Source organism: Urtica dioica, chromosome 10, assembly GCF_054948205.1.
Source record: "Urtica dioica subsp. dioica isolate 48M chromosome 10, U.dioica_male_clone48M_v1_H2, whole genome shotgun sequence".
In the NCBI taxonomy this organism is placed as follows: Eukaryota; Viridiplantae; Streptophyta; class Magnoliopsida; order Rosales; family Urticaceae; genus Urtica; species Urtica dioica.
Window position 1 is genome coordinate 21631321 of NC_142765.1, and position 25531 is coordinate 21656851.

Here is a 25531-nt window from a genome sequence, read left to right on the forward strand (position 1 = left end):
TACTATATACTTATTATAATAATAATAATAATAATAATAAAAGTGTAAAACAGTTTTTAATCCATTTTTTAGCTTTTAAACGTTTGGACTAATGTGTATTCAATAACTTGTTTTTGGCTTTCTACCAAATATGTTTTCTCTGTATATGTAACCATGAAAGCGCGACCAGGAACATGCATCTGGATGTAAAAGAAAAGATGAGGAAAAAATTTAGAAATAAAAGAATGTATGGTTAGTGATTTGAATGATCCATTAGTATTATACAATTACAACGGACTTGGTAAACAAAGGATGGTAAAAAGTAATGGCATATTTATTTAGTGGAAATAGTAAAAATAACGTAGAATCAAATCTTGCCAAATTGATATAGTCAAATGGGTCCATGTTTTGGTAAAGATAACATCACGAGATCAGGTGCCAATAAGGGGATTATTCTCAAAGTATAAATAATTATAAATTTTTTTTTTCTCATTAACTATTAGGAAAGTTTTATTCCACGTTTATGATTATAATTGTCATTAAAAATCAACTTTCGTGACATATTTGTCTCGGTTCTTTTTATAACATATATATTAAAAGTGGAATAAAGTCTTCCTAATAAATAATAACTAATTTATTATAATTAAGTATATTCTTGGAATAATCTCATTATTATAATTTAATTAGAGTTAATAATAACTGAGAAAATGGAATTGAAGACCACGTGGTACAAGATTTGTCAACAAACAACGCATCAAATCATCATGTTGTGTAAAAGAAAAAAAAAAAAAAAGATAAATTGAAAATACTGAACTCGTCTTATGTTTGTTTAGAATGAAAATGTTACAACGACAAAACCACCAGAGAGAGTTCTCTCTCTCTCTCTCTCTCTCTCTCTCTCTCTCTCTCTTATTTTATCCTCATAATCTCAACTTGAACATGTACAAGTCTCGTGCAACACCAAAAACAGTACTCCCAAAAAAAAAAAAAAAACTCATGATATATACACACAACACAAGTCAAGTATGACTCTCAGCTAAGCTCGGGCTGAGATAGCACGGTCCCTTTGAAACCCCTCGATTCGGACAAATCCCGGCTTCACTCCATTGCCGAACTGCACATCTCGGCTCACCGGATTCGCCGCTCTGCTGGGCGGCGACCCACTGAAGTACGGTGGGGAACACGCCGCGTCACCACCACCACCCTTGGCGAGAATCGTATCCAGGAGTTCCGTTCCCGAGCAATGTTCTGATTGGAGGAACCGACTTTTTTTTTTATATATATTCGAAATCATAGGAAGTTAGTAAAATTGAAGATAATAATAAAAGGAAAAAAAAAGATTGAAGAATTGGAAGAAGAAGAGCTTACTTGATTGGATATCTGAGAGGTCTGGTAGGGTCGTCGGAAGGATTCTGGAGCCCTAAACGACGTGGTTTTGGACAAACCATCGCTCTCAATCCCTCACAACCCGCCATGCCTAATCTATCTTCGATTAACTACAACCAACAACGTATGTGAAGAAGAAAAAAAAAACAGAGAGAGAGAGAGATAGAGAAAAAGAGAGAAGATAAATACCTGTACTCAGCAGGAAAAGAGGAAGAGATATTTTGAATTAAGAGAGGGTCAATACCGAAAAAAAAAAGGAAAAAAAAAGAGAGAGATAAGGATTGTTGGGTTGTATTGGAATTAATGAGGCGATGAATGAGGAAAAAGTTTATGTAATGAATGAGTGTTGCCTTTTATACCCGCCTCCATGTGCGCTGCTTCCTAGTCGCGTCTTCTTTGCTCAGTCGAATCTACACCGTTCGATTCCCAGTCCAGTTTTAATTCAATTATTTTTGTTCAGTTTGTTTGTTTGGATGAGTAGTTGGAAGACAAGTTGTGGGTTTTTATTTATTTATTATTATTATTTTTTTTTATATAACAAGAGGAAGATAAGGTGTTAGTTGCTCCACACGCAAATTATTTTGGGGATTCCACAATTTTCGGGAAGTATTGTAATTCTTAAATAGAAAATGGTACGAAATAGTGAAACGTATTGATTAGTAAAATAATCAAAGTTTCAACAGTTCTAAATAATTAAACTTATGTTTTTAATATTTTTTTGACAATTAAGATTAATTTTGACGATTATTATAAATAATTTATCACTTTCAAAAAAATTAATCTTGAAATAAAAAAAATTTGAAATCAGATTATTGTATATTTTGGGTATTTCACTCAATTAAATTGACCTTGAGTATTTTACAAATTCATAACTTTAAATTGATTATTTAGCTACATCACCATTCGAAATGAAATTGTGAACATGAAACTAAAATCTAAATAAAACTGTAGGAAATTGAAAAAATAAGTCAAATAAAATTGTAAATAACAAAAAACATACCGTAAAAAAAGAGTTATTATGAAATAGAAAATAAATAAGATACTTGAGAGATTAATTTAAAACAAACGTTTTAAAGGTAATTTTTTCTTTTTCTTTGTGGGCTTATATTAGATGGTCCATGAAATGTTAGACTGCTATAGTCATAGTTACAAACTAGACGAAATTGTAGGTGGTTATAGTGTTTTTCGAAACAGATGTATTAATACCGAGTCTAATTATTTTTTTCCGCGAATAGCTTTTCTTAAAAAATATATAATTATTTCTCTCTCTCGATGTTTGCAAAATGGTTTATAAAAATGCGGATACTTTTGGAGCTTTATTATATGAAATAGTCAAATGGTTACATTTAATTAAAATTATAATCCAATTATTCAAATATTAAAAAAATAGCTCAACTCATGCTTAAATGTACATAATATATAGTACATGCCTCGTTTAGGCTATTTTCTTAATATTTAAAAATTTCGGCTAAAATTTTAACATAGGAGATTTAAATAAGCTATATGCCTAACTCTCCTTTATTTAATTTTGTTTATTGTTTGAAGTTTTATTTATAATTTGAAAAAGCACTATTATTTTTTAGTTATTGTAGTAAAGATCTAAAACCTCTAATTATTCTCTAGTTACATGATACTACAAAATTAGATGGGCTATAGCTCATAGTTATATGGTACTGCAAAGAAGCCTTACCTAGCTTTTAAAAAAACCTCAACAATCTGGCGTGAGTATTTCACATAGATAGTACATGGATTCTAACCCAACTACTCCAAATGAGGGTTATTAGGGAAAAAAAAATGGATACTGTAAACAAAATCTAGATGGGTCAAATTAAGGCAGTTGCGGATCGGGTCATGACTGACGAGTGCAGCGAAAGACAAATTAATGCGTTCAAAATATATTTTAAAACTAAAGTGACGTTTTACTATTTACAAAAGTTATGTTTTGTATTTTTTTTTTTTTTTTTTTTGTGTGTTCTTGACCGTATATCTCTAACTGAGTTTTGAATAAAATGGAATTCATCGAAAACTATGAAAGAATGTTGGAATACGTCAGCAATCATTGAAACTATTTCAACGTTATAATGTATATATGATATGATCAAACCTAGACTATTAATTAAGACATGCTTTCAAACTTGTATGAATTATGCATCAATGATTCGGTGATAACGGCATATTCGCACTACTATATAATAGAGACAATGGATGCATAATACTACTTAGACCCTTTTCTCACGAGGATATCCATCATTAGGTGTTTGAGATGCCCCTCTTATAAGACATAAAGCATTTGACCATTTTAATCAACGATATTGGAAAATTGGGGGAGAAAGGCTCACAGGTATTTGTCTTGAGGTTTTGAATAGCGAAACATTGTCAAGATTTCTTAATGAGACGATCTCATTCAAAAGGGTAATGAGCCGATGATGGTTAAGGACTATAGACAACCAGCCTTTTATGTCAATTACAAAGTTGTATCCCGTTGCCTCACCAATTGCCTCAAAGCTAAAGCTATGAGGGTGTTTTTGATCTCCAAATCCTAAAGTACATTTGTCGATAGAGAATATCCACAAAAATATTTTCAAGGGTTTTGAGAGTATACAAACTATGCATAAGGAAAATGGCAGAGCTGAAGCTTGATTTATTTAAGGCCTACAGGGTTGACTGAAAATTTCCCAAGGTTATGATGATTCTCTTAGGCTATGCATCGTGTGATTAGTCTCTTAGGTCATGAAGTGCATAACATCAATCAAGTTCATTTTCAACATTGTTGTTATATGTGTTATTGGCTTTTTTTTATGGTAAGTTTGTCTCGGAAAAATATCTTGCAATATGCTACAGGGTATGTTGAGACATCTTGACCGCTATGCGCATAATTTGTATTTCTAGAAAGTTTCGTGTTCCGCTAGAATGATATGCGGAAGAAATTCTACATATATTTTCTTTCCGCGTGAATGGGTAAGGAAACTCTATTTCGACTTCCAAAGGTGTTGACCAATCTAAAATAAAAGGTTTTACCCTTAGTGGTCTCTCGACGTATTCATTCACACAATTAGGGTTCTTAGCGTGCAAGATCGACAGTCTGAGAAACTATTTGTGTGATGTGTGTAGTGTGACTCTCTTGACGATATTCCTGTCTCATAAAGTGTTGGAGTGTTGTTGAGTTTTGTGATTGAGTATTCACGAGCGTTGACATCGAAGGTTACCAAATACTTTGGAGAGTATTTGAGAGCGCAAGTGAGGGGAACTCAAATTTAAGGGGAGCTTGGGTTGAGATTCACGAGTAGTATTAGGAAGTCTTTCTCACCAAGGGATATCGTAGCGTACGTATTGTAAACCGAAGTTGTGCACAAGTTCAGTTTAACTCCTTAGACGAGGATCCCACTGCAAATTGAGCCTAATATATTGGTAAGACTATGAAGACCTCACAACGATTAAAATGTAAAGATATTTAGCGGGGGGTGTATTAAATAATTTTAGTGCGAGAGATGTTTAAACACGACTTCCAATTTGTGTTATATATAGTGAAATCTCTAGTGAAAAAAGGAAGTAGCTCTCACTGAATCAATATAAATATGTGTATTATTTTTGTTCTTTATACTTTTTAAATTGTTTTCCAAGTAAGAGTCGAATTTGGGACTCAAATCTAAACATGAGTTATTTCTACAAAATATTGATGTAGTAATCACTAATTTACCTAAATGAAAGAAAAGAACTTATAGTGTGGTATATCAAGACAAAATTCTCATTCAATTATTACGTCCAAGTACAACATCGACTTATTATTTAAGGGGAAAAAAATGCTGATTTATTCTAATAATGTTCTCTTTTAAAAATAAAGTATTATATTTAAAGTTAGTAGAATATTCCTTCAGTAGACCACGTGCCGTCTTAACACTCCACTACTGAAAAGCAATATTGTTGGTGTAGTCCTGATCTATTCTTTGCTTTTGTCTTTGGGTCTATTCATGAATCACACATTACACAACAACCAATAACAACCTTTACTTCTCTATATTATTTGGATTCCCATATCACTAAAATACATGTACGTAGTTTGTGGGCCCCAAAAACTATTCAACATAATTTGTAGAAAAAAGAGTGTATGATTTACATTTATGCGGTTATTTTATTTATTACTATTGCCAAAGAATCAAAGATTGTTTTGTGGGAAGAAGAGCGGTAAGGAATCTCTTTTGAGTTTGCCATCCAATATCTTGACTTTGCTCATCTTCTCGTCACACCAACGCATTTGTTGTTCATTCAAATCTTTCATCCTCAAAACCCTTGAAACAACTTTTAGATCTATCAATCCCATCACTATTTCCATTCCTTCATTCACTTTCAATTTCCTTCTCCTCAAACATTTTCCTCCTCTCCGGAACTCTTTAAGCTTCATCTTCTTCTGCACGTACGTATGACATATATACCAATCAGAACCACCAATATATAATATTAAAAAACACACAGTATAGGTATATACTAGTTTGACTTACTTTTTGATTGACTTTCTGCATAAGATGAAGAAGCGTTGGATCAACCGAACCGCTTCTCTTTCGTTGGAAAAAAGATGCGATGAGTTTGGATGTCCTTTCCTTATCGGCTTTTAGAAAATTCATGAATGTATGAATACAGTCCTCCATTAATATCAGAAACGCCGGCGAAGAAATTCTTGATCCCACACCTTCCTCATCTTCCAACTCTTGCAATATCAAATAATAATACCTTATATTTAAAAAATATTCATTTCGAGGTGATTGGATAACTTTTACATGTTATTCTTTCCACTTAATACATATTATATGGGTGCAACTTCTTTACATTTCAATTGAACAAATTACACGCACATTATCGCAACCTTAAACGTCGCTAGTAAAACGACATTAAAGCCAAAGTGATGTAATTTGTTTTTACCAAACTTTATAAGTTATATCAGGATAGTGATTTCTCGATGAAAAAATGAATTAACTTCATTACATTCTTTTACAAACTTTATCTCTCAAATATATAATTTATTTTTTATATTTCATAATATCTCTTTTTCAAATATTTTCTTTACTGCTTGGAGTTTTATTTTACTTATTTATTTTAGTATTTATATAGTTTCATTTAACTTTTTTTCTCTCTTAGAGTTTCATTTAATTAATTAAGATTTTAAGTTATGACAAATATATATTTATGAAAGGTTTGAAAAAGTGAAATATCCAGACTTACCATTTTCCAACAAGAAATTTTGTGAAATTTCCCCCTATATAATGGGTTTTAGTAACGTATTATATATGTACCTCGATATTCAGGAATTTGAAGTAACTTTGGAGCCAAAAGCCTCATCCTTGCATAAATCTCGGGTCTCCGACCTTGTTCATAGGGTTCGTTCTCAATATATCGTTGCAGAAGAACTTGAAATTGTTGAAATTGCTGAGCAATTCGGGCGGGGCAGCCGGGATCGAAATCGGGATGTGACTCCGATCTCTTCTGTTGGAATTTTTTGTAGTTCCAATTGAGTGCTTCCCAAGTCAAGCAGATCTGAGCCACATAAGCAACCTCTAGTTGGTGATAAGGGTTTCGCCGGACAGAATTAATGTCTTGCTTCCGCGATTGTGTTCTCTTCGACGTTGCAAACGTGCGCACAATTCTCTCCGAAACCGATCTCGGAGACACTTTGATTGACCTTAGTGATTCTGAAATTAAAATGGCTTTCTTTTACTTGCAAGAAAAAAAAAAGATGTACACAAATAAAGTTGCACTATGTTGTGGCTTAACTCGCACTAAGAAACTTGGAGGACACTGTAAAAACCTATTGTTCCAGTACTCAATCTATCGATGTGGGACATTTCTGATACACTATATTTTGAATATAGCTAGGGCATTATTAAAGCACTAATATCGTTGTTATATCGTTATAGTTAGCCTTTCTGAAAAGGGAAGGAAAACAAATAGTACGTAGTAGTGATGACTGATGACAATAATAAAATAGAGAGAAAAGAAAAAGCAAAAGCAGATACACTATGGTATATACTTTGATTAAAGTAGGAACAAGTAATAATAATAAAGTAAAGTAGAGATAACCTGTTTCGCTAAGCTTTTGGGCACTAATTCTGTCGAGCAACTTCATTTCCTCGTCATACTTGTGGAAAACCGTGTAAGATTCCCACTTGGGACAGCTTCTTCTCGACGAGGAAGAGAAATTAGGATCTTGATCAGTCCCGGAATTATTATCCCTGTAATTGATCGAGCTTCTCCAATCGGACGAGCTCTTCGAAGTCGATCCAACGGTGCAGGAATCTCCGTACACGTCATCCTCTTCATGATAATGGCTAACGATCTCTTTCTCTTTATCGCTCACTAATAATTCCCGCCTTGACTCCAACTGGGTCGGCGCGTAGCTGAGAAACCTCTCATCATCATCCCCAGAAGAGCACACTTTTTTTATACTTCCATTATTATTTATGATCTCATCATAACCATCATCATCATCTGAAATTAATAAAAATAAAAAAATATATATTTACATCGTCATCATCATCATCACAAACCAAGCACAAGTACAACATGTGAAGTAGAAGAAAGAAAGTACCGTGACATATGATTTTGTGAGTGGCTGGGAAATGATTGCCGTGGCTTCTCAAGTCTATTGTGACGCAACTGCGAAGCGAGTCAGAGATATTGCTGCTTTTGTTGAAGTTATTATTATTATTATCAGCGTCGTGGTCGGATTGGTCTGACTCGGATTGGCTGTCCGTGTCATGCATGGACAAAAGCTCTGCCATGCAGTTTTGATCGTAATCGTCATCATCTTTAACAACAACAAGGCTCTCTCGTGGGGTCTCGAACAATAGAGCTTCGCTGCTGCGAATAATGTCTGCCACGTCACACCCGCTCTCTTCTTCTTCTTCAGTTTCTTCTTCTTCTTCTTCTGACGACACGTCATACTCGTTACCATTCTGGCTTCTGAAACTAAGAGAGCAATTGGTGATATATAATAAGATTGATGATATATTATATGTAATGTAATATATAAATATATATATACCTTGGAAATATGGGATTGGTTCCAGCGAGGTGGATGAATTTGGAGAGGAAAAAGAAGGAGAGAGAGAGAAATATGAAGAGGAGTTTGAGAGAGGTTGAGAGATTGTAGAACAGGCTACGGAGAGCTTCTTCTTTCGAACATGGCATTTTTTTTTATTGAGTGCTCTTTTCTTTTTCCTTTGCTGATTATTGAAATTGAGTTTCTTAGTGAAGTGCACAACAAAGCCAAAGCCAAAGTGGAAGTCCTACGTGAGAAAACGTGTTCTCTATCGTATCCTTGTCGCTTTCATCAAATCTCTCTCTTTCTTCTTTTCATTTTTTGGTCAAAATTATTCTCCTTGTTTTCCGAAATATCCATCATGCCCTTCAACCATTCAACATTTTTGGAGCTAAAAACTAACATTTCGATTCTAGTTCATTATACTAAGGGTAAATAAGTCATTTCGGTTATGGATTGAATTTTTAAAGTGATAAGCTATTGCATGAAACAGGATTTTCAAACAAGTCTCACTTTTCCTTTTTTAATATACATCCAAGCGGAACTTTATCATTATTATTCAAATTATTTTATTTTACGTTGCTTGTGAATAACATAGGGAATTTAAAACCTTTTGATGCTATATTTGTGTTGTATAAAATCCTAACAATATAAAGAACTTATGATTTGTTAATCTAATACGTTACGAATATATCTAAACCAGATTAAAATTAGCATAATCTTATGGATTTCGAATTTCTGTTCTCAATAGATTCACAAAGAAGTATAATATTGTCAAATCTTGGATCTAATGAATTTGTTAATTCCCTCGCATGTGCCAACATTTTAATACAAAAGCAAATGAAGAGGAATCATTTGCCTTAAAAGTGCAATAAATCAATGTGTACTACTACTATATATGTGTGTATTTATAATTTGAGCTCTCCAGAAATAAACGGTAGCCAGTATCTGAAAAAGAGTCGTGTCTTACTCTTATCCTCAGTATTAAACAGGAGTTAAAAGCAGAAATAATAAAAAGAAGAGACCATCACATCACCAAAGGTTACGCACTCTCTAAATACACGTCAGGACCAAGGTCGACTAAGGAGTAATCTTTTTAAAAAGAAGCATAGCTAGTTAAGTCGCCATATTTTTTTAATAAGAAGGGTACGTGTGAGCCTACATAACACAAGTGTGACCCACACCACACTTCTTAGAGTATATGTTTAATTGGTAGTGTGTTGTCTATTGAGTTATGGAGCCTAATTCATCAACAAATGTGAAGATTTTATGATGGTTATGTCGCGGATCGACTTGTTAAGCCTAGTTTTTATTTTTTTATTTTTATCCATACTCTTCTATTTTATCTACGGGCATCTTTGATGCCTCGATTGGCATACAAGTATATATCTCACTCTGTCATTTCGATACCTATGACACGTTGACTCCGTTATGCATGTCTTTCTTAATTATGGTTTTTACCCGACCCAATGAATTTTCCCGAAAGCAGTCAGTCAATTAATTGGAAACTCACGAGGTATACGTATAGTGTACTGAGGCACAATAATCGACAGACACTACGTATTAAGTCATCTGGATGACGTGTAGCTTACGCTTCCTTTCATTGGCTTTTCCTTCCAGTTACTCTGCATCGCGTAGTACTAGATTCATTATTGTTTCATAGGTTAACTATATAAGCTCTGCTCTTGTGTAACTCGAACATGATTGAATTAATACAATTCATTTCTCAGATCCAGTTTCTCTCTCTTAGCTCCAGATCTTGATATGGTATCAGAGCTACATATCCGGCGACGGAAAATTTGAAGATTGATCATGGCGACTGCATCGACGACTTCAGTGGAGGATACAACTGGATCTTCAGCTGCAAGAACGAATCCGATTGTTTTCAACAATTCGATCGGAATGAAGCTCGACATCAACAATTTTTTGGTTTGGAGGAAACAAGTGCTCACTACTAGAAATATGACATTTAGCGACGGAAGTATTATCGACGACTAAATCGTCGCTAATCAACCTTTTAGCGACGATAATTCCGTCGCTAATTATTTGGTGCCAAAACTTCTAAAGTTTGGCGGCAAAGATAATTAGCGACGAATTTATCGTCGCTACATGTGTATATTCGTCGCTAAGTTCGCGGGAAACAATTAGCGACGATTAAATCGTCGCTAATAGTTTGGAATTAATTTCGAAATTTAACGAAATTCAAAGAGGGAAAAATCCCCCCAAAATAATTTAAATGAAACGATTTAGCGACGATTTTATCGTCGCTAAATGTATAAAAAAATCTATTAGCGACGCGGAAATCATCGCTAAATGCCTGGTTTATGAACTGAAAATTTAAGTTGATTTAGCTACGAAATTTAAAGACATTTAGCGACGATTAAATCGTCGCTAAATGTCTTTAAATACCAGGTCGCGACCCAGACCCCTCATTCGCTCCCAAACCCTAAAATCTCTCTCTGGTTTCTCCTCCTCCGCCGTGCGCTTCCTCCGTCGTGTGCCGCCCCGACGCAGTCGACGCCGTGTGCCTCCCCGGTAAGTCTCTCTCTCCTCACTTCTCTCTCTCTCTCCTCACATCTCTCTCTCTCCTCACTATCTCTCTCCTGTCTGCAGCTCCGCCGCCGCTCCGCCGCCGACGCCGTCACCGCTCCACCACCAACGCCGTCCTCGTCCTCGTCCACCGTCCTCGTCTTCCTCGTCCTCGTCCACCGTCGTCGCCCGTCCACGTACGGTAAGTTTTTTTTTTTTTTTTTTTTTTTTTTTATAACTTTATATATACAAATTGTTATATATAGTTATTTATGTTATATAGTTAGTTATTAATTAGTATATAGTTATTTATATTAGGTAATTTAAATTATTTAAATTAAATTAGTTATAAAAAATGAAATTGTATGAATTAGTTATAAATATTTATATATATATATATATATAACTTTATTTATATATTAGTTATAAATGGTAATGAATTAATTAGTTATAAATTGTTAATTAACAGATTAGGTTTTAAAAATTGTGATATTATGCTTATTTGGGTGTTATAAATATTTATATATATATAAGTTATATTTTATATAATTACATAATTTAGTATATAGATATAAGTATTTATATAATTAGTTATAATTATATAGGATATAAGTATTTACATAATTAGTTATAATTATATATAATTCTTTAGGATATAAGTATTTAGGATATAATTTAGTATATAATTTAGTATTTAGGATTTAATTACGATATAATTTAGGATGTTTGATAATTTAAAATTGTAAATGAGGATTAGAGATTAATTATGTATATAAGTATAGTAGATTAGAGATTAATAAATTAGGAAATGTAATTTTGTTAATTACGATTAGAAAATTTAAAATTGTTTAAGTTTGTGTAGTTTATGTATGAATTAATGAATTAAAGGTAGTTTAACGAATTAGTTTAAAGGTAATTACTAACCGATTCTCTAAAGGTAACAAACTTAAATTAATGAATTAGTTTAACGAAAATTAGGTAGTTTATGTGAAATTAATTAATTGGTTATGGATTGAAATTGAAATTGGATTTAATTTTTGTTGGAAATGACTAAAAATGTGAAATTAATTAGTTGTTTATAGATTTAAAAATGATCGAACCACTGAGGTTGGATTTATTGTTAGTTTTAGGATGTTTCTATGCAGGTTTTAAAGTTAAAGGTTGATGCCGGGTTGTTAAGTTTATAGGGGAGGTTCTGCCGAAATTTCGGTAGGATCGTATTTTGTTTTGAATTTCAGATGGCTGCGGCTACAGGAGCTGGAGGCAGCGGAGACGGGGATGACTTCTTAGCCCGTCTCCCGAATTATTGCCAGTCGGCGCCCGTACGTGATGGCGTCGAAGAAGAAGACGAGCATATTGAACCGACCGTGCGTGGGCCGACGGTCGGGATTCGATCTGAGCGTGCACGGCGCCCCGGGGTGAAGGAAGTCGTCGTTTATAACGAGGAGTTTCAGTCGTTCTTGCAGCCAGAGCGCGAGATGGATCAGGATCTCGCGACGTTCGCGAACACGCTCGGGTTGGTCGTCCGAGACAAGATCTCGCCTACGGTCCCAAGGTGGACGAATGCGAACGTGGGGCCGGCGAAGGAGGCCGAGATCCGAGCAGCGATTCGAGACAAGTACGACATTCGAGTCGATGGTGATGCAACCGGGAAGAAGAAGGCGATTGTCGATGCGGCAATCATTCGAGACGCGAAGACTCGTCTTCGCGATTGGAGGCATACCTTGCGGTCATGGTTCGACATCGACTGCAAGAGCAGCGTACAGGTGGCGCGGTCGCTGAAACCGAGGACCGTTAAGCTCGACACCGAATGGGAGACGCTGATACAACGATATACGAGCGATGAATTTAAGGTAATCAAATCATTTATGTTAAATATGTGTTTACCCTTTTATTAAACGATTTGTTCTTTACGTGTACGGTTACTTATATTACAGGCCATTCAAGCGAAGAATAAGGCGAATCGCGCGAAGAAGAAGACGAAGACTCGACAGGGGACGATTGGGTTCTCGACCCACCGCATGAAGAACGTAAGTTTTATGTTTATATGATACATCAAATCGTTAAAATTATCTAACACTTGAAGTTTTGTTTACATGCAGAAGAGCGTCGAGACAGGCGCATTCGAGAGCTTGTTTGCGAACTACAAGCGCCAACATCAGTCCGACAAGTCCGAATGGCTGACTCCTGAAGCCTCCGCACGTTATGTAAGTTTACATTTATTTTTCTTATTTTTCGATTAATATATACTAACTAGTTAATTATATTAGGATCGATTGGTCGCTAGGTTCAACACGTTGCGAGCGGAGGCTGAGCACCAAGGAGCGGACGTTGATATTTCCGTTCTAGAGCAGCAGGCGATCCGCGATATTATGGGTTCGCGGACTGATCACTTGACCGGCGTCGGACGTTTGGTGCCACAGGGAGCACGGATGGCGGCTGAAGTCGCCGAAGTCTACGGTTCGGAGGCTGGGACGTCGCAACCAGGATATGTCTCGCAGGAGGTGTTGACATCGACCATCGCCGCGTTCGCCGAGACAATACAGAGTCAGGTGCCCGGCCTCAACCTTAGCTCCTTCATGTCCCAATTTCAGCAGAGTTCGCAGCAGGCTCCGTCATCCCACAGCCAGCAGACTCCGACGGCCGGCGTCCACACTCCGACGCCCGACGTCCACACTCCGACGGGCGGACAGCAGAGGACTCCCGACGCCAGCCAGCAGACGACGCCCGGAGGACCAAGTCAGTCTACTCCGACGCCGCAGCCTGCAGAACTTCAGCGCCAGCAAAAGAGCGTTTCACGTCGAGGAGGAGGAAAACGAGCGGCGGGACGACAAAGCAAACGTCGCGAGTAGTGTTTTATTAGAAATTTTGTGTATAGTACATATTTCTCGATAACCGAAAACGTACGTAATCGGATTTTTTTATATATTTCTTGATTTGGATAATATAATTTAGTTTTTATTTGATTTTTCATTTTAGAATTTCATAAACAAAAAACCATAAAAAATAAATAATTAACGACGAAAAAAATAAAAAAAAATAAAATAAAAATAAAAAAAAATAATAATTAGCGACGACAAAGTCGTCGCTAAATATTATTACACAAAAGTATCAGCGACGACTTTGTCGTCGCTAATTCACGCGGGAATTTTTCGCGCGTGAATTAGCGACGACTTTTTCGTCGCTAATTCCCTGTTTCAAAATGGAAAAAAACTTCTCGTCACCACATTTAGGGACGACATTATCGTCGCTAATATCGTCGGTAAATATTTAGCGACGATAAAATCGTCGCTAAATATATTTAGGCACGCATATTTAGCGACGATTATTATCGTCGCTAAAATCGTCGCTAAAGAGATTTAGCGACGATTACGGGGTTTTTAGCGACGAAAAAAATCGTCGGTAAATGTGGTATTTGTTGTAGTGGCTTTCTACGGTCAGAGGTCATGATCTGCAAGATTTTCTTCTCGGCACCGGTGCAGTTCCGGTGAAGTATGCGGAGCTTGGAGATGAAGAACTCGACAGAGTGAATCCTGCGTTTCGAATGTGGGAGAGGCAAGATCAATTACTTGTCTCATGGCTTCTAGCGTCCATGACTGAAGGCATTCTCTCACGAACAGTGAGATGTGAAACCTCTGCTCAGATCTGGAAAACTCTACAAACTTACTTTGCTCAACAGATAAAGGCAAAGGTCTCTCAATTCAAAACTCAGCTTTCGAAAACAAAGAAGCTTGATATGTCAATGAATGACTATCTCCTGAAGATCAGGAATCTCGTTGATTTACTTCTACTCGTCGGAACTTCATTCACAGTCAAAGATCATGTTGAAGAAATTTGTGAAGGACTTCCAGATGAGTACGAGAGCTTCATCATGGCGACAATCACCAGGCACGATGAATTCTCAGTTGATGAGGTAGAGGCTCTACTGTTATCTCAAGAGGCACGCATCAAAAAGAAGAACCTAGAGCTTGATCTTCCTCATCAGAAGAACTCGGCGTCGTTGAGTGCTAACTACACCTCGATGAACTCCTTTCGTGACAAGAGAGGAGGCTATCAAGGTCAAAGGCAGCAGTTTCACGGAGGAGGTCAACAACACTACAACAACTCCTTCAAAAACTTCAGAGGCTCGAGTCCAAATCGAGGATCATTCCGAGGACGTGGTCGTGGCTTTACTCCTCGGAATTTTCAATCTAACAAGCCTCAGTGTCAAGTTTGTGGTAAGCTTGGCCACATGGCTCTCAGATGCTTTTACAGGTTTGATGAGTCATCCATAGGTCTAGCTCAACTCAATGGTGGAGGCTCTCTCTCACAGTCAACTGGCACAATTCAAGGTCATGTTGCTCAAGCTATTGTGACTCCACTCGATGTTCAGAATCAGAACTGGTACCATCAAGAGCAGACTTGGTACTCACCTGACTCAGACTGGTATCCAGACTCAGGAGCGACCAATCATGTCACTTCAGATCTTCAGAATTTGGAGATCAAGTCAGAGTATCATGGCCAGGAGCAACTGCATGTTGGAGATGGTAAGGGTTTACATATTGCACATATTGGTCATTCTCAGTTTCAGTCTCCTATGTCCACTCATAAGCTTGACCTCAAATCTCTCCTTCATGTCCCTGAAATAACTAAAAACTTGCTTAGCGTGTCAAAGTTCTGTTCAGACAATGATGTGTTCTTTGAATTTCACTCTTCTCATTGTTGTGTCAAGGATCAGAATACCAGGACTGTTATTTTGGAGAGCACGCTTAGAGATGGACTGTACGTGTTTGAAAAAGCTCAGGTCTCACTAAATTCATAGCCTATACCTATAGGTTCTAAGTCAGTGTCATGTACTAAGCCTATCTCAAACTGTAAAGCCTTTATTTCAGCAAAAATTCCTAAATCTGATGTGTTTTCTCTTTGGCACAATAGACTTGGACATCCTTCTTCCAGGATTGTTCATAGTGTAATGTCTAAGTGTAATGTGCAGTTTTCATCACATAATACATCTGTTGACATTTGTTCAGCTTGCTGTCATGGTAAAATTCACAAATTCCCTTACATTGCCTCTGAGACTGTCTATTTGAATCCTTTTGAGCTGATTGTAACTGATCTTTGGGGTCCATCACCTGTGCAATCTAGAAATGGTTTTAAGTATTACATAAGCTTTGTTGATGCTTTCACTAGATACACATGGATCTATATGCTTAAGACCAAATCTGATGCCTTCACAATCTTTCAAAACTTCAAAGCTCAAGTTGAACTCCAATTTCCTTATAAGATCAAATGTGTTCATTCTGATTGGGGTGGGGAGTTTAGACCTTTCACAAAGTTTTTGGAGAGCTTAGGTGTTATACACAGGAAGCCATGTCCTCATTCTCATGAACAAAATGGCCTAGTTGAGAGACGACATAGACACATTGTAGAAAATGGTCTTACTCTTCTTGCTCAAGCTCAACTGCCTTTTAAGTTTTGGGATGAGTATTTTAGAACTGCTGTCTACCTATACAATAGGCTTCCTACTTCTGTCCTTGGACACCAAACTCCCTATCAGTCATTGTTCAAACAAAGTCCTAACTATCATCATCTGCGTGTCTTTGGCTGTGCCTGTTTTCCAAATACCAGACCTTACAATGCTCATAAACTGGCTTTTAGGTCCATATTGTGTGTCTACTTGGGAGTTAGTCAGGACCATAAGGGCTATAAATGCTTGGACAAGTCTGGTATCTTCAATGAGTCTCTTTTTCCATACTCAACCTGGTCTCAGTCTTCCTCAAACACTCCTCTCCCACCATGTTCTCCCTCTAATCCTAGTCTTGCAATTCCCATGGTCTCCCCTCCTCCTGTTCCTTGTCAGAGTCCTGACCACTATGTGCAGTCTTGTACTCCTTTGTCATGCTCTAACACTGCAGACTCAGCCACACCAGTCCATGCTTCACTGGTCACTGGCAGGATTGTCATTGACTTGCCCTTTGACAAGGGTGGTCATCCACCAGTTTCATCCTCAGCACCATTGAACACTCACACCATGGTTACAAGGGCTAAAGATGGTGTGTTCAAACCTTGGGTCTACTCGGTTGCAGTTGAACCAAGTTCAGTGGACGAGGCACTCCAGTCGTCCGAGTGGCAATCCTCAATGAATGATGAATATCTTGCTCTCATGAGGAATGAAACGTGGTATCTAACTTAGCTTCCCCCAGATAGGAAGGCTATTGGCTGCAAGTGGATTTTCAAGCTAAAAAAGAATACAGATGGTACTCTCAATAGACACAAGTCAAGGCTTGTGGCTCAAGGCTATAGTCAAACGGCTGGTTTTGATTATAATGAGACGTTTTCACCAGTAGCCAAGCCCACTACCATTCGAGTCATTCTCACTGTGGCTCTTGCCAACTCATGGCAAGTGAGGCAACTTGATGTTAATAATGCATTCTTAAATGGTGATTTGGAGGAGGAAGTCTACATGATTCAGCCGAAGGGGTTCACTGATCCTAACTATCCCACTCATGTTTGTCGGTTGAAGAAAGCTCTATATGGATTGAAACAAGCACCACGTGCTTGGTTTGGCAAACTCAATGGTGCTCTCACTTCTCTAGAATTCACTGCCTCTAGGACTGATCACTCCTTATTCATCAAGATCTCTTTTCACTCTCAAATGTTTGTCACTGTTTATGTGGATGACATCTTAGTCACTGGGTCTGATAAGGATGAGGTTGAGGACATGATTATCAAGCTCAGTTCGTTATTCTCTATGAAGGATCTTGGCCAGCTTGATTATTTTTTGGGAGTCCAGGTGATCAAGACAGATTCAGGGTTGCTGTTATGTCAAACTAAATATATCAAGGAGTTGTTATGCAAGGCTAATATGCAGTTTGCTCGATCCAGCAACACTCCTATGACGAGTGGACTTCAATTGACTGCCTATGGGAGTGACACAGTGACTGATGCTCAACTTTATAGGAGTATTGTGGGTGGACTTCAATATGTTACTGTGACTCGTCCCGAGCTCGCTTTCTCAGTCAATCGCGTCTGTCAGTTCATGCACAATCCATTACAAGCTCACTGGGTTGCAGTCAAGAGAATCCTGTGTTACTTGGCTGGCACGCTTGATTTTGGTCTTCATCTTACTAAGGCAAGTAACTACAACATCACAGCCTTCAGTGATGCTGATGGGGGGCCAATTCTGATGATCGCCGATCGACCACAGGGTATTGTGTGTTTGTTGGTGGCAACTTGGTGGCTTGGAGTTCCAAGAAAAAACACACTCTCTCTCGTTCTTCTGCTGAGGCTGAATTCAGAGGCATTGCTGCTGTGGTCTCAGAGGTCACTTGGCTCACTGCTCTGATGTCTGAGCTAGGCTTGCCTCAGACTCGAGTGCCCAATGTCTGGTGTGATAATACAAGCGCTGTTATGCTTTCTGCTAATCCAGTATTGTATGCTCGCACCAAGCACGTTGAGATGGACTTGTACTTTGCCAGGGATAAAATGTCTCAGGGTCTAATCTCCGTGAAACATGTGCCCGCGTGTGATCAAATTGCAGATGTGCTTACCAAGCCAATCTCAAGCTCTGCGTTCCCTCTTCTTCGTTCCAAACTCAAGGTCACTTGCCTAGATGACTTGAGTTTGAGGGGGGCTATTAAGTCATCTGGATGGCATGTAGCTTACGCTTCCTTTCATTGGCTTTTCCTTCCAGTTACTCTGCATCGCGTACTACTAGATTCATTACTGTTTCATTGGTTAACTATATAAGCTCTGCTCTTGTGTAACTCGAACATGATTGAATTAATACAATTCATTTCTCAGATCCAGTTTCTCTCTCTTAGCTCCAGATCTTGATACTACGCTATCGCATTTGTGTTCCCCTTGGTATATACAAAAGGTGTGGAATCATATTTCAAAATTCGAGTTTATAGATTCAACTCACCTCCCATTATATACATCAACGCAAAAGTTTGGATGAGCCAATATAAGTGCGTATGAAACACATTTATCATTCAACACACACATTCAAAGCAAAAAATAAGACTCACACAAAGTCATTATCCAAGGTTATAAAGTATATCTATTCAAAATAAAAATACAGAAACTGTGTGGAGGTAATTACGAATTTAAAACGATTATAAAACAATTATGATACAAAAACACATACTAGCTACCAATATAAAATGACTATCAAAGTTATGGAGTTGAGATCTTATACCATGATCAAATTGAAATAGTTTTTCGAAGAAGATATATATATATATATATATATATATATATATATATATATATATATATATATATATATATCAACCATGGGTAGATGAAGAGATAAATTGTGACTTAGAAAAAAAGAAAAACTGCCCAAAAGTGAATTCAAAACTTCTATATGTTATAATAAAGATTTAAATTTTCAGCCCTCAATTTTGAAATTGTGTAAACGTAATTGCTAGAAATAAGAAAATACCAAAAAAAAAAACCACCTGTATTTACTTAATTGCAAAAAAGAAAAGAAAACTGAACTGCTTCCTTTCAAAAAAAAAGAAAAAAAAAAAGAGAAAGAACTTCCGAGTATTGTTAAGGTCATATTCTGTATTGAAGGCTTAAAAAAACTAACATGTATATGTGATAGTTTTATTATATAGAAAATCCTGAAAAGTTTGTATTTTATAATTTCATAGTTTGATGTGCTTAATTTGCGTGAATTAATAATGTATTCCAAATATGTTTTTTTTAATCTTAATTCATACGTACGATACTTTACAATATTGATGTATATATCTTCTAAATATAACACCTAATAGCTAGTATATTAATAAGTCATATGTGAAATAGTCAAAATAGAATTGTTCATACATGTATCCTCATGATTTTTCACTTATATGGAGCTTAATCGAGCATCAGTGTTTGCCTTATTTATATATATATATACATATATATATATATATATATATACACAGTACACTGAACGATTATAGTGAATTTAAATGAGTAAATATTTGGACCCCCGGAGATTGTTTAAATGATTGAAAATTAAATCTTAAATTGACTAAGAATGTAAATGAAAAACGACAAGTATGTATTGTCAGTATATTCCATAACTGAACCACCAGATTAAACAATCTTTTAGATTAGGCATTTAAGAATCGATCTGTTGAACTCACAAATTCAAAAAATTTGAACGAGAGGGAGAGATTCTAGAAACAAGTACAGATTAGAAGCAGCCAGAAGAAGAAAAATGAATGAGAGTGAGACAGGTCCTAGAAACAAGTACAAAGATGTTGCACTAAGATATTGTTAGGATTGAATTTTAGAGAAGCTTCGAAGAAAAAGCGGATTTATGATTATATATATGATACGGTCATTAGGGAAAAATGATACAGTCGTGTGGGTTGGTAAACATTTTAACCACTCTATATATAGTAATTTCTGTCTCTATTATTAATAGCATTATTGCATGCAGAGAAAAACAAAACAACGCAATATACATAAATCCTCACTCACCAAAGATCTTTGACCGTTTCAATTATCACATAATTCTAAATGTTCTAGCTGTAAATTATTTTCATACATATAAAATTATACATACATACAACTTAATTAAATAATATTTTAAATTAACTTGGAACAAATTATGCGATAATCAATAAAAACTAGAGCCGCAAAAACAAGTGTGGGTATTATATATAGAAAGAGATACATTGATTGTGACTGTAATATTTATTATTTATTATTTTGAAATAGTAATTCAAAGATATATGTGTTGTGATTGGAGTAGCGTGAAGAGGAATATATATATATATATATATACAAATATATATATATATATATATATATGTATATATATGAGGATGGCATGGGTTGGTGAAAATGGGTGAAGTAGTTGGACGCGACCATGAAATGAACATCAAATTATGGTGTGGTGTAACACAGACTACTCTTAGTCACCATTGCCATCCATATTATAATAAAATTTAAGTACAGTTTTTTCGTATCTACTATTGAATTTTATTACTGACAATCCCGAAAATACCCTTGGGAAAAGTCGCGGTGCATAAACTAGACGTGGAGAGTTAAGTAAATTTGGTGCATGGGAGAAAAATATGTCAAAGCGTTAGCTGTAAAGAAAAATGATATTAATACGTGGGTTATCAACTTGTAACGAAAGTTTGAATCGCAGCTCCAAATTTAAAGCCCTCTCGTCATCATCGGCTACGAGAGAGTTGAAAAAACAGATAGACGGCCATGGAAGAGAATTTGCCGCCGGGATTCAGATTTCATCCGACGGACGAAGAGCTCATAAGCTATTACTTGACTCAAAAGGTTTCCGATTTGAGCTTCGCTTCCAAAGCCGTCTCTGTTGTTGATCTCAACAAGTCCGAGCCATGGGACCTCCCTGGTGCGTTACCTAATTCTCTCTCAATCATCATCATCATCATCATCATTATCATTATGGGGCTCGGAGCCACTATAGCCCCTTAAATAAATTATATATATATATATATATATATATATATATATATATATATATATATATTACTTTTGTTATCTTAAAAATTTACAAATTAACTCATTTTATTAACTTTTTTTTGGTCCATTGTTGGATAAATAATCACATTTAAAGTTTGATTTTGCTAAATAACCAACGTTTTAATCTTAGATAAATAATCACTTTCATATATTTACAAACGTAAATATATTAGATAAATAACCACTCCCATTTATTAGGTCACGTCATCTTTATAGCTATTTATCTAAGATTTACAAAACGTTGATATATAGCAATTCTAAACGTTTTAATTGACTATTTATCTAATTTTTTTTTATATACAATTACCTCCTCTTATTTACATTCCTGACTCTGTCTCTATGGCCATCGTAACCGATTACTTGCTAATTACATATTTTCATATACAGAGAAGGCTTTGATGGGAGAGAAAGAGTGGTACTTTTTCAGCCTGAAAGACAGAAAGTACCCGACGGGGCTTCGAACGAATCGGGCGACAGAGGCGGGGTATTGGAAGACAACGGGCAAAGACAAGGAGATATTGGGAGGCGATATGGTTGTGGGAATGAAGAAGACCCTAGTTTTCTACAAAGGTAGGGCTCCCAGGGGCGAGAAGAGCAATTGGGTTATGCACGAGTACAGGCTTCAGAACAATCACCCCTTGAAGAACTTCAAGGTCTAACATTAAAATATATATTCCACTCCTTCCTTCTAATCATATAATATAATATAGATATATGCTTGTTATAACATGGACGAATTTCCAGAAAATTCCCTTATGTATTTAATTAAGGGAGGGTTATTTATATATATATATATATATATATACATATAAATGTATACTGATCCAATGAGAAAAATTACAGGAATAATATTTTAAAGTTAATTTTTTTCCCCTAAAATAGCGGCTGTTTAAAATCCTGTAAAAAATAATGCCTTTTATTTGTAATTATTTTCTTTATAAATTAATAAAATTGTAAACAATAAACAAAGTTAAATAGAGCTCAAAACAGTAAATAATTCAAATTATTTTTTATAAACTGCAAGAAAAATAATATTTTACAGCTTGAAAAACCATAATATTCGTGATAAAGAAACCATAATTTTAGCAAAATTCTTGCGATAAGTTATACAATCACCAGCAATTATCAAAATTTCCGACTGTAATTTAATGGTCTATAAAAAAAAATAGGAAAAAAATAGTACTATTGACATGGACGAATTTTCATGCTTGTGTTATTTTTTTTACTGAAGTACTGCAGGTAAAAAGAAAAATAAGGACGAATTTCTTATTTTAGATAATATACCTAGATATATATTATAACTAAAAGACCCTACTCATGCACAGACCTCGTTAGTAATCATTACTATCGTTTTATAATAATTAACCTACATATACATATATGTGCTTGTTATATTGTAGGAAGAATGGGTGGTTTGTAGGGTTTTTCAAAAGAGCAATGCAGCGAAAAGGCCACAAAATGTGTCGTCCTCGCGCGAGGCGTCGCCGTGCGAAACCGGGAACGAACTATTGGACCTCATTGCAAACCCGTCTTCGGATTTCAACAACAACAACGTGAATTACTGGAATAATTGTGTTCCATCATGGCCATCTCATCATCATCAGTTGCTCAGCCCCATGAATTCCTTGCTGCTCAAGGCACTACACCTGAGAACCAATCAGCAATTAGGCATTGGTACGGAAAACTACAACTCGTACGCTAACGTTGTGGGAGGTCTTCATCAAGGGAATATTGGGACGGATCATAGTTTATTAGCTTCTTCTTCAACAACCACCATCAATAATACTACGCAATTGGACCAACCATTCAACTTGGACTCCATGAATTGGTAAAAACTATGTTATTATTATTATTTAGCTGACAAAAATGTAAAGAGAGAAGGCTCAATCTCATTTTCTGACAAGGTAAACCAGATCGTTGGAACCTTTTACTACCACCACACTTATTTATTATGTATGACTATAGTTAAGTTTATATCTATATGTAATGTACTAGTGTCCATTCTGTTACTGTATCATGGGGATCTTAATGTAAATCCCAAATAATGTTACTTAATTTCAATGTTTCGTGTTTCTTAATTAACACCTCGCCTATCTAACTAAGTTTGTGTTTTGAAAGATATTTTTGATGTTTCTTACCCATATTTGGCCTGATCACCGCAACGAATGGTTAAAAAACAATTAAGAAAAATAATATCCTCTCATGCAATGTATATCCACAGAAAGAACTAAAATGTGATAAAACAATCTTTAAAGTATAGAGCTCGTGAGTGGTAGTATTAACGAGAATAATTAGATGAGAAATATGGAATTAAAAAAAAACAAGTTTGAACGACTTAATAAATTTCCATCTTGTTTATCCAAAGCTATATAGTTAGACTTTGAGCAATATTTTCGAAAGGAAACTATTTATATTAAGAATTGATGTTTAAAGAACATAACACCAACTAGTGGTAGAGTCAGGAATTGCCAGAGGATAAATTTAAAAAAAAAAAAAAAACATTCAGGGGCAAATTAAAAAATCACATAATATTAGTCTAATAAAAATAAAAAATTGATAAAATTTTAGGGCAAAAATTATAATTTTCAGAATTTGAACGACCGAGGACATTTGTCTCCTTATCCTAAGCTGGCTCTGCAGTGATAGCAACCTAACACATCAACCCAGTATACATACATCATAGGAAGAAGTACTTATGACATCATTTTTCCCTCGTTTCAATCTAGCCATCGATTTTGAGCCTTCTTTAGAACACGTGTAATATTCTTTGTTGCTTAGTCATTTTATAGTCTGGCAACATATTTTAGGGTGAATTTTAGGTTAGAGTTCTCAGGATACAAGAATCTAGAAATACTGACCTAATTAGTAAGCGGATTATTTTCATCTATCTTTGCTTAGGATCCTTGGTTTTGGATGTTCTAGTTTGATGGCATAGAGTTGATAGATCCCTCAAATTTGATCATCAGAAGTATGCCCAAAGATGAAATATCTTATCGAAGATACTTAATGTTAATGCGTTTTTTTGATCAATACTAAATGGCATGTGTTGTGAACGGACTTGGATATGTATCTTATCTCGGAGGGCCTTAAGTCACTCTTCTAAGTTTCTAGAAACTCAAGGAAGATTGGGGTAAGACCCCGAATAACCGAGAGTTCCGAAAGACTTTCTAGTTGTGACGAAAGGTGGTGAAATCCGCTCCTTTTGATATCAAGAGAAAGAGATAATACTTTGCGCGCGTTAATCCTAAAAGTCCTTCGGTCTTTGAATCTTAAGAGAGATTTCAGTGAGGAGGTCCGGGGGACCATCGAATTGCAAACGAGAGGGAAGAAATCCACTTTATTAAAGTCAAGAGAAAGAGATAACACTTTGCGGGCGTTGACCTTAAAGGTCCTTTGATAATCTTAATTAGGAGGGATTCGTGTGTGGTGAAGTATTTCTCTTATTAAGTGATGAACATGAGCATTAAATTTCTCAAGTTCTTGGATACTTTGAGAGAAAATGTAATAGTGGGATCATTCTTTTTTTTTTTTTTTTTTTTTTTTTTTTTTAGTTTCATTGAGATATCTACGAGTTTTAGATTATAGTATTTATTTTAATTATATTTTTAATTTTATAATAAATTATAAACACAATTATAATGCATAAAAGAAAAAGAATATGACGCAATAAGTCGCATCTATAACGTTTCTCGCGATTTGGAATGTAAGCATATAGACGCGGCTTGTTGCGTCAAAATACCTTCGCACCACAACACAAGATAAATTTTTGAGTTATCGCATCTGACTGTCGTGTCTACAAACATACGCGACAAATTGCGTCTGTTTATCTTTAGGCACAGGCTTTCAGATGCGATCTGTGTCACGTCTGAAGTCGCATCTGTTGATTAAATAGACGCGACTTTAGGGACTTCAAATTCGACTTTTTCATGTCTAAAGTCCCTTTTTGTCTTAGTGTTTGTGTCCCAAATTCACCGGTCGACGTTGAACTGATGTGCTAGAGTCCTCGAACGGGCTAGTGGCCCGATCAACGATCATGGTAGCAGTGGTATATATTTTGTTTTCTTCTTGGTTTCTCGAAGTTTTCGTGAATCTTTTTTGTTTTTGTATTATTCGAGA

The 25531-nt window shown here is 35.9% G+C and overlaps 3 protein-coding genes across 4 annotated transcripts; 1 reads left to right on the forward strand and 2 right to left on the reverse strand.

Annotated features, from left to right (window-relative positions):
• Nucleotides 1–742: 742 nt before the first annotated feature.
• LOC149383998 (uncharacterized) lies at nucleotides 743–1687 on the reverse strand. Its single transcript, XM_089629039.1, has 2 exons — nucleotides 1348–1687; nucleotides 743–1244 (listed from the first exon to the last, which is right to left on the reverse strand). The coding sequence occupies exons 1-2, from the start codon at nucleotides 1452–1454 to the stop codon at nucleotides 1016–1018; spliced, it is 336 nt and encodes a 111-aa protein (XP_089485165.1). The 5' UTR covers nucleotides 1455–1687; the 3' UTR covers nucleotides 743–1015.
• Nucleotides 1688–5354: 3667 nt separating this feature from the next.
• Nucleotides 5355–8661, reverse strand: LOC149383999 (DNA ligase (DUF1666)). Of its 2 annotated transcripts, none has more exons than XM_089629464.1 (6): nucleotides 8399–8661; nucleotides 7943–8316; nucleotides 7435–7842; nucleotides 6651–7046; nucleotides 5862–6067; nucleotides 5355–5770 (listed from the first exon to the last, which is right to left on the reverse strand). In XM_089629464.1, the coding sequence occupies exons 1-6, from the start codon at nucleotides 8542–8544 to the stop codon at nucleotides 5519–5521; spliced, it is 1782 nt and encodes a 593-aa protein (XP_089485590.1). In that variant the 5' UTR covers nucleotides 8545–8661; the 3' UTR covers nucleotides 5355–5518. The 2 variants fall into 2 exon arrangements, with proteins under 2 accessions (XP_089485590.1, XP_089485589.1); XM_089629463.1 differs by having other exon boundaries at nucleotides 7943–8322.
• A 12417-nt stretch (nucleotides 8662–21078) lies between these two features.
• NAC058 (NAC domain containing protein 58) lies at nucleotides 21079–23476 on the forward strand. Its single transcript, XM_089628911.1, has 3 exons — nucleotides 21079–21284; nucleotides 21803–22068; nucleotides 22816–23476. Exons 1-3 carry the CDS (start codon nucleotides 21131–21133, stop codon nucleotides 23245–23247), a joined length of 852 nt encoding a protein of 283 aa, XP_089485037.1. The 5' UTR covers nucleotides 21079–21130; the 3' UTR covers nucleotides 23248–23476.
• The last annotated feature ends 2055 nt before the right edge of the window (nucleotides 23477–25531 follow it).